The following is a 16,326-nucleotide window of genomic DNA, read 5'->3' as shown; positions in this document are numbered from 1 at the left end:
GACTCTCCACCTTTCTACAAAACTTCAATTGGGCTCTCAAGACCCACTTCTTCACCAACCCCAGCCAACTATCCTCCTAACCGTCTTGTCCACGCTCACAGTCTACTTCTACTATGTCACCCTGGTGTCTTAGCCCTTCACCTTTTAGATTGTAAGCTCGCAAGAGCAGGGCCTTCTCCATCATGTGCCTTGCCTTCTCTTACTAACACTATCTTATACTCCATACTCCCTTTGATGGCACCTAACCCCCGGTTTTCTGTATATATCTTGTATTTTTCCTATATTGTCTCAAACTGTAAGTTTATTTTATTTTTGCTCATTTGTTTATGTACTGTGTAATGGGTGCTGTGGATCCCTTATGGCACCATATAAATACAGGATAATACTAAATAGTTTTCTTTAACTGATACAATTCGCCATTATTGTTTCTTTTAAATACTTTGTATCCATTTGTTGTTGAAACATTAGTATCCAAGTGACATAACTGGGGAGGTGAGGGGATCTGGGTGTATCACTGTGACGTTGCTTATATATATAATAATACAGGGACATGACTGGGGAGGTCAAGGGATCTGGGAGTGTCAAAGTGACATCACCTATATCTATAGTAATAATAAAGGGACATGATGTCACGAACCGATCTCTCACCTCTGCGGGTTCTGGGGTTCATCCATTGCCGGTGCGGTTGCTCGCGGTGCTCTGCGGCCGTGTGGGGACGCGGCGTGATCGGTGGCACAGGTGATGCAGGAGCTAGGAGTGCGGGGACCGAATAGCCAAAGGCACCGCTGTGTGTCTGCAGTATAGGAGGCGGCCACGTTGGAGACCAAATAAGCAATACAGAGCACTAGTGAAAACACCTGTGGGTAAGTGCAAGCCAATCCCGTGCTTGTGCTGCCTTTAAGTAGGCTGGGATTATGCTACTCTGAGCCAGTGCTTCATTGTATCTACGCTATGCCTTAGCTCTGTGCTCTCTCCGTGCATTCCTGTGTGATTCCCGTGGTCCAGATATCGCCTCCGCTCCCAGAGGTCTGTCTGCAGCCTTCACTGTTTAAGATCCTCCAGCGCCCTGCTGTGCTGTCAGTCAATCACTCACCCAGTGGCAAACAATTGGATTCCCAGAGTCTTGTATGAGGTTACCCTGTCTGCCTGCTTCAACCACACAGACTTTGGAGGATTCTACTAACATCAGCTGTTCGTTTGCTCTGCTCTAAACTTAACCCATTCATCACCTTTGTCGTCTGCTGCAGTTTCTCAGTGATCTTCAGAACTCGCAAGTAACCCATTTCAGTACTTTGTTTTCTGTGTGCTACAATCAAGGACAATTCTTCACAGCCTCTCAGTTAAATCTTTAAACTTCATTACAAATATCTACAGTTACTTATTCATGTCTGCATTATCCAGTTAACACAATATACAGTTCTGCATCAAATCTTGTTGCTTTTGGACAATTCATCATTCATTCACAAGCCTGTTTTAAACTCAGTTCTATGAACATTTCCTCAATGTATCTTTAAGACTGTTCCTGTTCATCATTTTACCACTTCATGCATTACGTCAGTTTATATATGGTGATTTATAATTTGTCATTCAACTTCTTACTGAAATTGTTGCTTTCAATAAATATCTGAAACTGAACTTTCTTCGTCCTCCCTGCTTCCATTATACCCCAGCACCTACACCTGTGGTTGGTCCAGGGTTAACGGAGTCACAAAAACACCCGGCCCTGACAGTAAGCACTGGCCACATGGATCCGTCAGGTGACCAATTCGCAGGAGGCGGTGCTACGACAGACATTTTTTCCCGTTTGGAAAATCAGGAGTCTACACAGACACAAATAGTTCAGTTTATGCAAACTATGGCAGATCGTTTGGAGGTTCTTCATACGGCTATAAAGACATCTCAAGTCCAAGTCCCAACTCTGGTTGTTCCGGCTACCACAACGGTTTCTCCTGTGACGCTGCCTGTGTCCCGTTTGCAGTTACCCTCTCCGAGTAAGTTTGACGGGACTCCAAAGCTTTGCAGAGGATTTCTGAACCAATGCGAGATCCAGTTCGAAGTGTTGTCTGCTAGCTTTCCATCAGCCCGTTCTAAGGTTGCATATATTATTGTCCTCCTCTCCGGTCAGGCTTTGGAGTGGGCGTCGCCACTATGGGAGAGGGGAGATTCCATTCTCTCTAATTACAAAGAGTTCGTATCATCCTTCCGGAAAATCTTCGATGAACCAGGCAGAACCACCTCAGCATCTTTGGAGATTCTCCATCTATGTCAAGGTTTACGTCCTGTCAGTCAATATATTATTCAATTTCGCACGTTGTCTTCAGAGTTAAACTGGAATGAGGAGGCCCTGATCGGGGCGTTTTGGAATGGACTTTCAGAGAAAATCAAGGATGATTAAACCATTCGGGATGTGCCAACTAAGCTGGATGAATTGAGTTCTATCTGTATTAAACTTGACCTACGCTACAGAGAGCAATGTTTATAGAAATCCAGGGCAGAGAGATCCAGTCCACGCTATCATCCTAGGCCTTGACAAGATTCTTCATCTCAGTCTCCTGTAACGACAGAAGATCCTATGCAGATTGGGCGCTCTCGCCTCACAGAGGAGGAACAAATTAGTCGTCGACAGGGTAACCTCTGCATATACTGCGGGTCCTCCGAACATTTAGTTAAGGCCTGCAAACTCCGGCCAGGGAAACTCTTGCTCCTAGCTTATTCAAGAGACGTTAAACTAGGAGTTACTTTGGAATCACGTTCTGGGAAAGAGACGACTTTGCCTATTCATTTAGAAGTTCCAAGTTCTACAGTTAAAGTTTCAGCTCTCCTAGATTCCGGGGCAGCCGAGAACTTCATCTCTTCAGCCTTCGTCATACGGTCTAAAGTTCAAACTATGCCTCTGGGAGTGGCAGTTGCTGTTACAGCAGTGGATGGAAGTCGGATTCCAGATGGTATAATTACTCATCGAACCGTATGTCTCAAGATGAAAGTAAGTGTGCTCCATTCCAAATATATTTCCTTCTTCGTGATTCCTAAAGCCTCTCATGATGTGATACTTGGATTACCTTGGCTACAGAAACATAATCCACAATTTAATTGGCAAACCATGGAAGTTCTTTCGTGGGGTAAATCCTGTACCAAGGACTGTTTAGCTTCAATTATACAGCTCCGGTCAGTTAGTCTTCCCGACTTACCCTCAGTCTATCAATCCTTTGAGGATGTTTTCAGTAAACAAGCGGCAGACTCCTTACCCCCTCATCGCGAATGGGAGTGCCCAATCGTTTTGGTACCAGGCAAAACACCTTCTAGGGGGCGAATCTATCCGTTATCCATCCCAGAGACTCAAGCTATGTCTGATTATATACAAGAAAATTTAACCAAAGGATTCATCAGACCAACTTCTTCACCTGCAGGAGCCGGATTTTTCTTCGTTAAGAAGAAGGATGGTGGGTTACGACCATGCATAGATTACCGTGGACTTAATGAGATCACTGTGAAAAACAAGTACCCATTACCATTAATTCCAGAATTATTTGACCGGGTAAAGGGAGCTACTGTATTTACAAAATTAGATCTTCGAGGGGCCTACAATTTAATCCGCATCCGTGCAGGGGACGAATGGAAGACTGCCTTTAATACCCGGGATGGGCATTACGAATACCTTGTAATGCCTTTTGGTCTTTGTAATGCGCCTGCAGTTTTCTAAAGCTATGTGAATTAACTTTTTCGTGATCTTTTCTACAAGTGTCTAGTAGTGTACTTGGATGATATCTTAATATTCTCCAAGGATCTGAAGTCTCACCGTCACCAAGTTAAAGAGGTACTAACACGTCTGAGAAAAAATCGACTATATTGTAAATTGGAGAAGTGTACTTTTGAAGTATCCTCCATACCATTCCTTGGTTACATAATTTCCGGATCAAAGCTATGTATGGATCCTGTAAAGGTACAAGCTATCCGAGATTGGTCTACTCCTACGACTCTCAAGGGGATTCAGCGATTCCTTGGCTTTGCTAATTTCTATAGGAGATTCATTAAGAATTACTCTACGTTGGCCGCTCCCATCACAGCCTTGACTCGCAAGGGAGCAAATCCTATGAACTGGTCTTCTGAAGCAATCAAAGCCTTCTCTGATTTAAAACAAGCCTTTGTGTCAGCCCACATTCTTCAACAGCCAGATTTGAACCGTCCCTTTCTACTGGAGGTGGACGCATCTACGGAGGCAGTAGGAGCTGTGTTGTCACAAGTCTTTGAAGATAAAAAAGTCCATCCCTGCGGTTATTTCTCCCGTAAGTTCCTACCGGATGAACGTAACTATGCAATTGGGGAGCAAGAATTACTTGCCATCAAGCTGGCATTTGAGGAGTGGAGATACCTTCTAGAGGGAGCGCAACATCGCATTACAGTATATACCGATCATAAGAATCTCCTATATCTGCAGTCAGCTCAGTGTTTGAATCCACGACAAGCTCGATGGGTGCTTTTCTTCACACAATTTAATTTCAAGCTCACCTATCATCCAGGGTCTCAGAACAAAAAGGCAGATGCCCTTTATCGGTCCTTCACTTCTTCTGAATTAAACGATGCTACCACGAATCAAGCCATTGTGAGTCCTACGTCCTTTCTAATGACTCGAACCTCTCCAGTTCCTCCGCCCGGCAAAACCTTTGTCTCCACAAATCTTCAAAAACGACTGCTTACTTGGGCTCACTCTTCATCCTTCATGGGTCATCCTGGAGTTCTAAAGACTCTCAAATTTATTCAGCAGTCTTACTGGTGGCCACGTCTTAAAGCCGATGTTCAAGAGTTTATAGCAGCAGATCAAGAGCTTCAACGTTTATCTAGAATCTGGAGTTGTGTGCGCAAGTCGTTGATCAAAACTTCTGCTCGTTGTAAAACTTTCACAGATAGAAAACGTAAGGCTGTACCAAATTACAAGGTGGGAGACCAAGTTTGAATTTCTACTCGCAATCTTAAGTTCAAAGTTCCTTCTAAGAAATTTGCTCCCAAGTTTATTGGCCCATTTCCCATTGTAAAGGTACTCAATCCTGTGTCATATAAAGTCAAGTTGCCACCGTCTTTGAGAATTCCTAACGCTTTTCATACATCGTTATTGAAACCTTTGATTCTCAATAAGTTCCGTACTACCCTGTCTAAACCTCCTAAAGTTCACTCTTTGCAGGATGAGAAATTTGAAGTTAAGGAGATTGTGGACTTACGTCGCCGTTATGGACGTCTGCAGTTTTTGGTCGACTGGAAGGGTCATGGTCCAGAGGAGAGGTCCTGGGTTTTTGCCGAAGATGTTCATGCTCCAAGACTGGTACAGAAATTCTATTCCAAGAATCCTAATAAAGCTCAAAGGTGTCTGGAGACCACCCTTAAAGGAGGGGGTACTGTCACGAACTGATCTCTCACCTCTGCGGGTTCTGGGGTTCATCCATTGCCGCTGCGGTTGCTTGCGGTGCTGTGCGGCCATGTGGGAACGTGGCGTGATCGGTGGCACAGGTGATGCAGGATCTGGGAGTGCGGGGACCGAATGGCCAAAGGCACCGCTGTGTGTCTGCAGTATAGGAGGCGGCCATGTTGGAGACCAAATAAGCAATACAGAGCACTAGTGAAAACACCTGTGGGTAAGTGTAAGCCAATCCCGTGCTTGTGCTGCCTTTAAGTAGGCTGGGATTATGCTACTCTGAGCCAGTGCTTCGTTGTATCTACACTATGCCATAGCTCTGTGCTCTCTCCGTGCATTCCTGTGTGATTCCCGTGGTCCAGATATCGCCTCCGCTCCCAGAGGTCCCATCACCATGCAGCCATCACTGTTAAAGATCCTCCAGCTCCCTGCTGTGCTGTCAGTCAATCACTCACCCAGTGGCAAACAATTGGATTCCCAGAGTCTTGTATGAGGTTACCCTGTCTGCCTGTTTCAACCACACAGACTTTGGAGGATTCTACTAACATCAGCTGTTCGTTTGCTCTGCTCTAAACTTAACCCATTCATCACCTTTGTCGTCTCCTGCAGTTTCTCAGTGATCTTCAGAACTCGCAAGTAACCCATTTCAGTACTTTGTTTTCTGTGTTCTACAATCAAGGACAATTCTTCACAGCCTCTCAGTTAAATCTTTAAAGTTCATTACAAATATCTACAGTTACTTATTCATGTCTGCATTATCCAGTTAACACAATGGCCCTCATTCCGAGTCGTTCGCTCGGTAATTTTCATCGCATCGCAGTGAAATTCCGCTTAGTACGCATGCGCAATAATCGCACTGCGACTGCGCCAAGTAATTTTACAATGAAGATAGTATTTTTACTCACGGCTTTTTCTTCGCTCCGGCGATCGTAGTGTGATTGACAGGAAATGGGTGTTACTGGGCGGAAACACGGCGTTTTCGGGGCGTGTGGATAAAAACGCTACAGTTTCCGGAAAAAACGCAGGAGTGGCCGGAGAAACGGGGGAGTGTCTGGGCGAACGCCGGGTGTGTTTATGACGTCAAACCAGGAACGACAAGCACTGAACTGATCGCAGATGCCGAGTAAGTCTGAACCTACTCTGAAACGGCTAAGTAGTTTGTAATCGCAATATTGCGAATACATCGGTCGCAATTTTAAGAAGCTAAGATACACTCCCAGTAGGCGTAGGCTTAGCCTGAGCAACTCTGCTAAATTCGCCTTGCGAGCGATCAACTCGGAATGAGGGCCAATATACAGTTCTGCATCAAATCTTGTTGCTTTTGGACAATTCATCATTCATTCACAAGCCTGTTTTAAACTCAGTTCTATGAACATTTCCTCAATGTATCTTTAAGACTGTTCCTGTTTATCATTTTACCACTTCATGCATTACGTCAGTTTATACAGGTTGAGTCTCCCTTATCCAAAATGCTTGGGACCAGAGGTATTTTGGATATCGGATTCTTCCGTATTTTGGAATAATTGCATACCATAATGAGATATCATGGTAATGGGACCTAAATCTAAACACAGAATGCATTTATGTTTCATATACACCTTATACACACAGCCTGAAGGTCATTTTAGCCAATATTTTTTAGAACTTTGTGCATTAAACAAAGTGTGCCTACATTCACACAATTCATTTATGTTTCATATACACCCTATTCACACAGCCTGAAGGACATTTAATACAATATTTTTAATAACTTTGTGTATTAAACAAAGTTTGTGTACATTGAGACATCAAAAAACAAAGGTTTCACTATCTCACTCTCACTCAAAAAAGTCCGTATTTCGGAATATTCCGTATTTCGGAATATATGGATATGGGATACTCAACCTGTATATGGTGATTTATAATTTGTCATTCAACTTCTTACTGAAATTGTTGCTTTCAATAAATATATGAAACGGAACTTTCTTCGTCCTCCCTGCTTCCATTATACCCCAGCACCTACACCTGTGGTTGTCCAGGGTTAACGGATTCACTAAAACACCCGGCCCTGACACATGACTGTGGAGGTGAGGGGATTTGGGACCATCACAGTGATGTCACTTATATTTATAATAATAATACAAGGACATTAATGGGTAGGTGAGGGGATCTGGGAGTGCCACAGTGACATCACTTATATCTATAGTAATACAGGGTCATGACTGGGGAGGTGAAGGGATCTGAGAGCGTCACAATGATGTCACTTATATTTATAGTAATAATACAAGATCATGACTAGAGAGGCGGGGGAGTCTGGTAGTGTCACAGTTACATCACTTATATCTATAATAATAATACAGAGACATGACTGGGGAGGTGAGGGGGTCTAGGAGTGTCACAGTGACGTCACTCATATCTATAGTAATAACATAGGGACATGACTGGAGAGGTGAGGGGGTCTAGGAGTGTCACAGTGACGTCACTCATATCTATAGTAATAACATAGGGACATGACTGGGGAGGTGAGGGGGTCTGGGAGCGTCACAGTGACATCACTCATATCTATAATAATACAGGGACATGATTGGGGTGGTCAGTGGATCTGGCAGCATCACAGTGATATCACTTATATATGTAATAATAATAATACTGGGACGTGACTGGGTTGGTGAAAGGGTCTGGGAACGTCACAGTGACATCACTTATATCTATAGTAATAATTTGGGGACATGACTAGGGAGGTGAGGGGATCTGGGAGTGTCACAGTGACCACTTATATCTATAGTAACAATTTGGGGACATGACTGGGGAGGTGAGGGGATCTGGACGTGTCACAGTGACAGCACTTATATCTATAGTAATAATACAGGGACATGACTGGGGAGGTAAGGGGATCTGTGAGTGTCACAGTGACATCACTTATATCTCTAGTAATAATACAAGGATATGACTGGGGAGGTGAGTGGGTCTGGGAGCATCATAGTGACATCACATTTTTATAATAATAATAATAATAATACTACAGGGACTTGACTGGGGAGGTGAGTCGCAGTGACATCACTTACTACTGTAGTAATAATACAGGGACATGACTGGGGTGGTGAGGGGATCTGGGAGTGCCACAGTGACATCACTTATATCTGTAGTAATAAAACAGGTACATGACTGAGTAGGTGAAGGGATCTGGGAGCGTCACAATGATGTCACTTATATTTATAGTAATAATACAAGGACATGACTGGGGAGGCGGGGGAGTCTGGTAGTGTCACAGTGACATCACATATCTCTATAGTAATAATACAGGGACATAACTGGGGAGAAGAGGGGGTCTGGGAGTGTCACAATAACATCACTTATATATATAGTAATAATATAGGGACATGACTGGGGTAGTGAGGGGATCTGGTAGTATTTAGAATGATATTGATGGGGCATTATACAGTAACACAAGGGGATGTATCCGGGTGATGACTGGAGAGGTGACTTCTGGGAATGTGGCATTATACAGTAACACCAGGGGATGTGTCCGGGTGATGACTGGAGAGGTGACTGCTGGGAATGGTACATTATACAATAACACCAGGGGACGTGTCTGGGTGATGACTGGAGAGGTGACTGCTGGGAATGTGGCATTATACAGTAACACCAGGGGATGTGTCCGGGTGATGACTGGAGTGGTGACTGCTGGGAATGGGGCATTATACAATAACAGCGGGGGACGTGTCTGGGTGATGACTGGAGAGGTGACTGCCGGGAATGGGACATTATACAGTAACACCAGGGGATGTGTATGGGTGATGACTGGAGAGGTGACTGCTGGGAATGGTACATTATACAGTAACACCAGAGGACGTGTCTGGGTGATGACTGGAGAGGTGACTGCTGGAAAAGGGGCATTGTACAGTAACACCAGGGGATGTGTCTGGGTGATGACTGTATCACTGTGTGTGTCCAGTGTCTATAAGGTGTCAGGATGTCACTGTCTATGTCTCCATGCAGGAGGAGGAGTATATAGAGGAACACAGGGGTCTGTACAAGGACGTGATGATGGAGAATCACCGGCCCCTCACATCACTGGGTAAGAGGAGACTGTCATGTATTGTACAGGGGAGAGCAGGTATGGGTGCCCCTATATACACACATCATCTGATAATCACATAAATACACTGTACTCAGTCACTGTGTGTCTCCTACACATGGGCCCAGTAACAGAGATACCCCAGAGAGATGTCCCCGTCCTCTGTATTCCCAGGATTGTACAGAGGAGAATCACATGATCCCACAGGAGGATCAGGTAGGTGGGATTTAGGGTCTCCTCAATATACCAAAGTGACTATCACTATATGATCTGTAGAGGAGCTGTGTGTCTCATACACTGATATTATAATGTTTCACCTCAGTTTAATCTGACTGTATGCAAATATCATTATAGTGTTTTTTTTTCTTTTTAGGTACAACGTCTGTCTGATATTAAAACAGAAGATATAGAGGGAGAAGAAGAGACGTATGTGACTGATATAAAGGCAGAAGATATGGTGGGAGAAGAAGAGACGTATGTGACTGATATAAAGACAGAAGATATAGAGGGAGAAGAAGAGACATATGTGACTGATATAAAGGCAGAAGATACAGAGGAAGAAAAAGAGACGTATGTGACTGATATAAAGACAGAAGATATAGAGGGAGAAGAAGAGACGTATGTGACTGATATAAAGGCAGAAGATATAGAGGGAGAAGAAGAGACATATGTGACTGATATAAAGGCAGAAGATACAGAAGAAGAAAAAGAGACGTATGTGACTGATATAAAGACAGAAGATATAGAGGGAGAAGAAGAGACGTATGTGACTGATATAAAGGCAGAAGATATAGAGGGAGAAGAAGAGACGTATGTGACTGATATAAAGGCAGAAGATATAGAGGGAGAAGAAGAGACGTATGTGACTGATATAAAGGCAGAAGATACAGAGGGAGAAGAAGAGACGTATGTGAGGGGTGATCAGCAGTGTAAGGAGGAGGAGATCTCTACAGATATCAGCACAGGTGAGTAATAAACACTTATTACAGAACAGAGTTACATATTCTCCTTCCTCAGTCACTACAACAATCTCTTATCCTACACCCTCCTCTGTCAGTACAAACTAATGAGGGAACTGTATCTGCCCTGTGAGGGAGTCAGGAGGCATCAGCCCTTATTATACTCCTGCTCTCCCCTCACATCATGTCACTGTGTGTTACCAGCCCAGAGATCTGACCAGTCTCCTCCCCACACTCTCTGGTGTATCTCATACATCAGGACCCATCAGCCCTTATTATGCACCTGCTCTCCCCCTCACATCATGTCACTGTGTGTTACCAGCCCAGAGATCTGACCAGTCTCCTCCCCACACTCTCTGGTGTATCTCATACATCAGGGGCCAGCAGCCCCTATTATACTCCTGCTCTCCCCCTCACATCATGTCACTATGTGTTACCAGCCCAGAGATCTGACCAGTCTCCTCCCCACACTCTCTGGTGTATCTCATACATCAGGAGCCATCAGCCCCTGTTATACTCATGCTCTCCCCCTCACATCATGTCACTGTGTGTCACCAGCCCAGAGATCTGACCAGTCTCCTCTCCACACTCTCTGGTGTATCTCATACATCAGGAGCCATCAGCCCCTATTATAATCCTGCTCTCCCCCTCACATCATGTCACCGTGTGTTACCAGCCCAGAGATCTGACCAGTCTCCTCCCCACACTCTCTGGTGTATCTCATACATCAGGAGCCATCAGCCCCTATTATACTCCTGCTCTCCCCCTCACATCATGTCACTGTGTGTTACCAGCCCAGAGATGTGACCAGTCTCCTCCCACACTCTCTGGTGTATCTCATACATCAGGAGTTATCAGCCCCTATTATACTCCTGCTCTCCCCCTCACATCATGTCACTGTGTGTTTCCAGCCTAGAGATCTGACCAGTCTCCTCCCCACACTCTCTGGTGTATCTCATACATCAGGAGCCATCAGCCCCTATTATACTCCTGCTCTCCCCCTCACATCATGTCACTGTTTGTTTCCAGCCTAGAGATCTGACCAGTCTCCTCCCCACACTCTCTGGTGTATCTCATACATCAGGAGCCATCAGCCCCTATTATAGTCCTGCTCTCCCCCTCACATGATGTCACTGTGTGTTACCAGCCCAGAGATCTGACCAGTCTCCTCCCCATACTCTCTGGTGTATCTCATACATCAGGAGCCATCAGCCCCTGTTATACCCATGCTCTCCCCCTCACATCATGTCACTGTGTGTCACCAGCCCAGAGATCTGACCAGTCTCCTCCCCACACTCTCTGGTGTATCTCATACATCAGGAGCCATCAGCCCCTATTATACTCCTGCTCTCCCCCTCACATCATGTCACTGTGTGTCACCAGCCCAGAGATCTGACCAGTCTCCTCCCCACACTTTCTGGTGTATATCATACATAAGGACCCATCAGCCCCTATTATTCTCCTGCTCTCCCCCTCACATCATGTCACTGTGTGTTACCCGCACAGAGATTTGACCAGTCTCCTCCCCACACTCTCTGGTGTGTCTCATACATCAGGAGCCAGCAGCCCCTATTATACTCCTGCTCTCCCCCTCACATCATGTCACTATGTGTTACCAGCCCAGAGATCTGACCAGTCTCCTCCCCACACTCTCTGGTGTATCTCATACATCAGGAGCCATCAGCCCCTATTATACTCCTGCTCTCCCCCTCACATCATGTCACTGTGTGTTACCAGCCCAGAGATCTGACCAGTCTCCTCCCCACACTCTCTGGTGTATCTCATACATCAGGAGCCATCAGCCCCTATTATACTCCTGCTCTCCCCCTCACATCATGTCACTGTGTGTATCCAGCCTTGAGATCTGACCAGTCTCCTCCCCACACTCTCTGGTGTATCTTATACATCAGGAGCCATCAGCCCCTATTATACTCCTGCTCTCCTCACATCATGTCACTGTGTGTGTTACCAGCCCAGAGATCTGACCAGTCTCCTCCCCACACTCTCTGGTGTATCTCATACATCAGGAGCCATCAGCCCCTATTATACTCCTGTACTCCCCCTCACATCATGTCACTGTGTGTATCCAGCCTTGAGATCTGACCAGTCTCCTCCCCACTCTCTCTGGTGTATCTCATATATCAGGAGACATCAGCCCCTATTATACTCCTGCTCTCCCCCTCATATCATGTCACTGTGTGTTACCAGCCCAGAGATCTGACCAGTCTCCTCCCCACACTCTCTGGTGTATCTCATACATCAGGAGCCATCAGCCCCTATTATACTCCTGCTCTCCTCACATCATGTCACTGTGTGTGTTACCAGCCCAGAGATCTGACCAGTCTCCTCCCCACACTCTCTGGTGTATCTCATACATCAGAAGCCAGCAGCCCCTATTATACTCCTGCTCTCCCCCTCACTTCATGTCACTGTGTGTTACCAGCCCAGAGATCTGACCAGTCTCCTCCCCACACTCTCTGGTGTATCTCATACATCAGAAGCCAGCAGCCCCTATTATACTCCTGCTCTCCCCCTCACATCATATCACTGTGTGTTACAGGACGATAGTATAAGGTATATAGTTACGGGAAGAGAAGCATCACATAAATGTCCTGTAAGTCAGAGCAGTATGGACAGTAGATCAATGTTTCCATCAGTAGTTACTGGAGAAGCATCTCCGAGTATTCTCAGACAGAGGGTTTGCCAGGAAAGCAATGGGATTATGGCAGCGGTGGGAAAGCTGATATATTGTGTAGAGAGAGTCACCTCAAGCGTTCCATGTATCAGGCTAGGAGTATACAGTGGCCGAATAGCTGAGACTGAGGCAGGATATTCCAAGGGACTGGTCCCTACATCAGGAAGTCTTCCAGCTACTGATAGAAAGATTTGGGCTTCTTCAAGTAGACATTATGGCAGCAGCTCATGTCACCTGTAGTAATCCCACATGATCTCTCAGTGTTAGTTATACTCCAGTCCAATCATCCTAGTTTAAAAATAAAATAAATATAACCGCAATGCTTACATGTAATAATGTCATTTATATAATTATATAGTGTACCATGGGACACCCTGGGTCTCGTCTACTCATTTTATAGTAAACAGACATTTTTCATTATAATCTTTACAAGATTAATGTTACAGGAAAATGTCACATTTCCATAATGTATTTTATTTCCAGCAGATGGACACACAAGCAGGAATATCTCAGAAGGACATCTAATGTTATCCCCGGATTGTGACATAAAAGATAATGACAGTAGACCGGATTCTCCAGGAGCTAACTTCATTAACCCAATTATACATCCAACTCTATTTGCTGATTCTGGGAAATGTTCTCCTGATCACTCTGATATTGATGCATCTGTTACAGCTCTGACAGTAGATACAGAGTTTCCCTGTTCTATAGATGCCAAATGTTTTACACAGAACACAAAGCTTATTACCCATCAGACAACTAAGGCAGGACAGAGGCCATTTCCATGTTCTGAGTGTGGGAAATGTTTTACATACAAATCACTTCTTGTAAGACATGAGAGAAGTCACACAGGTGAGAAGCCATTTCCATGTTCTGAGTGTGGAAAATCTTTTATACAAAAATCAGCTCTTGTTATACATGAGAGAAGTCACACAGGTGAGAAACCATTTCCATGTTCCGAGTGTGGGAAATGTTTTACACTGAAATCACATCTTCTTAGACATGTGAAAATCCATACAGGTGATAGGCCATTTCCATGTTCTGAGTGTGGGAAATGTTTTATAGATAAGTCACATCTTGTTAGACATGAGAGAAGTCATATAGGTGAGAAACAATTTCCATGTTCTGAGTGTGGGAAATGTTTTCTAGAGAAATCACATCTTGTTACACATGAGAGAAAACACACCGGTGAGAAACCATTTCAATGTTCTGAGTGTGGGAAATGTTTTGGACAGAAATCATATCTTGTTACACATCACAGAAGTCACACAGGTGAGAAGCCATTTCCATGTTCTGAGTGTGGGAAATGTTTTATACATAAGTCACAACTTGTTACACATGAGAGAAAACACACCGGTGAGAAACCATTTCAATGTTCTGAGTGTGGGAAATGTTTTGGACAGAAATCATATCTTGTTACACATCACAGAAGTCACACAGGTGAGAAGCCATTTCCATGTTCTGAGTGTGGGAAATGTTTTATACATAAGTCACAACTTGTTAGACATGAGATAAGTCATACAGGTGAAGAACCATTTCCATGTTCTGAGTGTGGGAAATGTTTTATAGTTAAGTCACAACTTATTAGACATGAGAGACATCACACAGGTGAGAAGCCATTTCCATGTTCTGAGTGTGGGAAATGTTTTGTACAGAAATCAGAACTTGTTACACATGGGAGAATACACACAGGTGAGAAACCATTTCCATGTTCTGAGTGTGGGAAATGTTTTATTCAAAAATCAAATCTTGTTCGACATGAGAGAAGTCACACCTACAAAGGGCAAGGCGTTACCAACCAACATGGGGGAAGCTTTCTCTCTGACCTCTCATTACACAACGTATCCTGATCCCGGCTCTATGTGACCTCTCACATCTATCACTTGTGTCACATTACATCTCATACCTGTAGTTTTATGTTTCTGTTGTTTCCCTGTTACCTGTTCTGTAAGATCACCTGCTCTCATTGTGTGGATGGGGGAGGGGGGGGGGTCACTTTCTAGCATGAGTGGTAGTTTCTGGAACTGGATTGCCCAGAGGAGTGTGGGAGTACCATCCTGGAGGTGACGGGGGTGAGCGCTTATTACCTAATAATAGGGATACGATCTGACTGTCATGTCCCTGCTACACCTCCGCTCTGCCTAATAATGAGTGCCACTTTATATACGGGCAGCTGTGCCAGTGTCACCCCACGTCTGTATCTCACAAGCTGTCACATAAGCCCCTATATCTGTTGTAGATGCAATAATCAGCCTTGGGCACAATTATATATATAAGTGAATTTGTGGCAGTACTCCCACGACATGAGTTAAAGTCCGGTACCCGTGCAGCGACGAAGCAATGGGCGGCACTCAGGTCACAGAAAATACAAACAGACATACCTTATATCCCCCCTCATGTGCAATGAATTTCGGCGTGGTTGCAGCGTTCTGACGCCCATAGATGACGTCATCATGCCACCCCGCCTACCGGAGATTTCATAATAGATACAAACTGAAACATAGAAACAAGAATTGTTATACACAAAACAATTTAAACAAACCAGGAACAAGTACAGATGCCATGTAATAAATACAGATCATATATGTAGATACACACTTCTAGGTGATTATGAATATAAAGGTTGCTGACCACATCTATACATCATTATAAAAAGCAATGAAGACCAAGAGACTTGTTAAGACATCAGATCTGACTAGCCAGTCACGTAAATTACAACCTCTCGTGTATGTGGGCATGATGGTTGTTCCCATAAGATTCAGATCCTTGTCAGTCTCTACCATGGGCCACAGGGATTTGGTAGTTTTGGCAATTGCCCTACTGTTAACATTATAGTGATTAACCCATGGAAACCGGGTGCTGACAATTTTTTTCTCTTTTTTGGCCAATAAAGTATCCCGATTCATATTGAGAGCTTTGTTCTTAGCGCAAACAACGTTTCAAGAGGGAATCCCCTCTGTCTAAATTTGCTAATCATGTTGTCAATTTGTATGGTAGCTTTGGATTTATCACTGCAAATCCTCACCGCCCGCAGGAACTGAGAATAGGGTAAACCCAATTTGCATGAGAGGGGGTGAAAACTTTCAAAGTGAAGCAGCGTATTGCGGTCAGTGATTTTGTGATACAGGTCGGTAGATAAAATGCCCTCCTTACACTGTACTAGTACATCAAGGAAATTGACACACTCTTTGCTGATATTAAAGGTAAATTT

General features: G+C 44.4%; 1 protein-coding gene and 1 pseudogene across 1 annotated transcript in view; one reads left to right on the top strand and one right to left on the bottom strand.

The window, feature by feature from the left end:
• The window catches only part of LOC134983912 (gastrula zinc finger protein XlCGF57.1-like), a 142,832-nt pseudogene that overhangs the window by 53,774 nt on the left and 72,732 nt on the right, over positions 1–16,326 (bottom strand).
• The window catches only part of LOC134983915 (gastrula zinc finger protein XlCGF26.1-like), a 145,250-nt gene continuing 142,525 nt past the window's right edge, over positions 13,602–16,326 (top strand). Inside the window, exon 1 of the mRNA XM_063949525.1 lies at positions 13,602–14,873. Within this exon, the coding sequence (XP_063805595.1) occupies positions 13,640–14,873 (1,234 nt within the window). The 5' untranslated portion in view covers positions 13,602–13,639. The remainder of the gene's footprint in view (positions 14,874–16,326) is intronic.

This window comes from Pseudophryne corroboree (assembly GCF_028390025.1).
Source record: "Pseudophryne corroboree isolate aPseCor3 chromosome 3 unlocalized genomic scaffold, aPseCor3.hap2 SUPER_3_unloc_29, whole genome shotgun sequence".
In the NCBI taxonomy this organism is placed as follows: Eukaryota; Metazoa; Chordata; class Amphibia; order Anura; family Myobatrachidae; genus Pseudophryne; species Pseudophryne corroboree.
The sequence above is the reverse complement of the archived record's forward strand: the minus strand, read 5'-3'. Positions and strand labels throughout refer to the sequence as shown.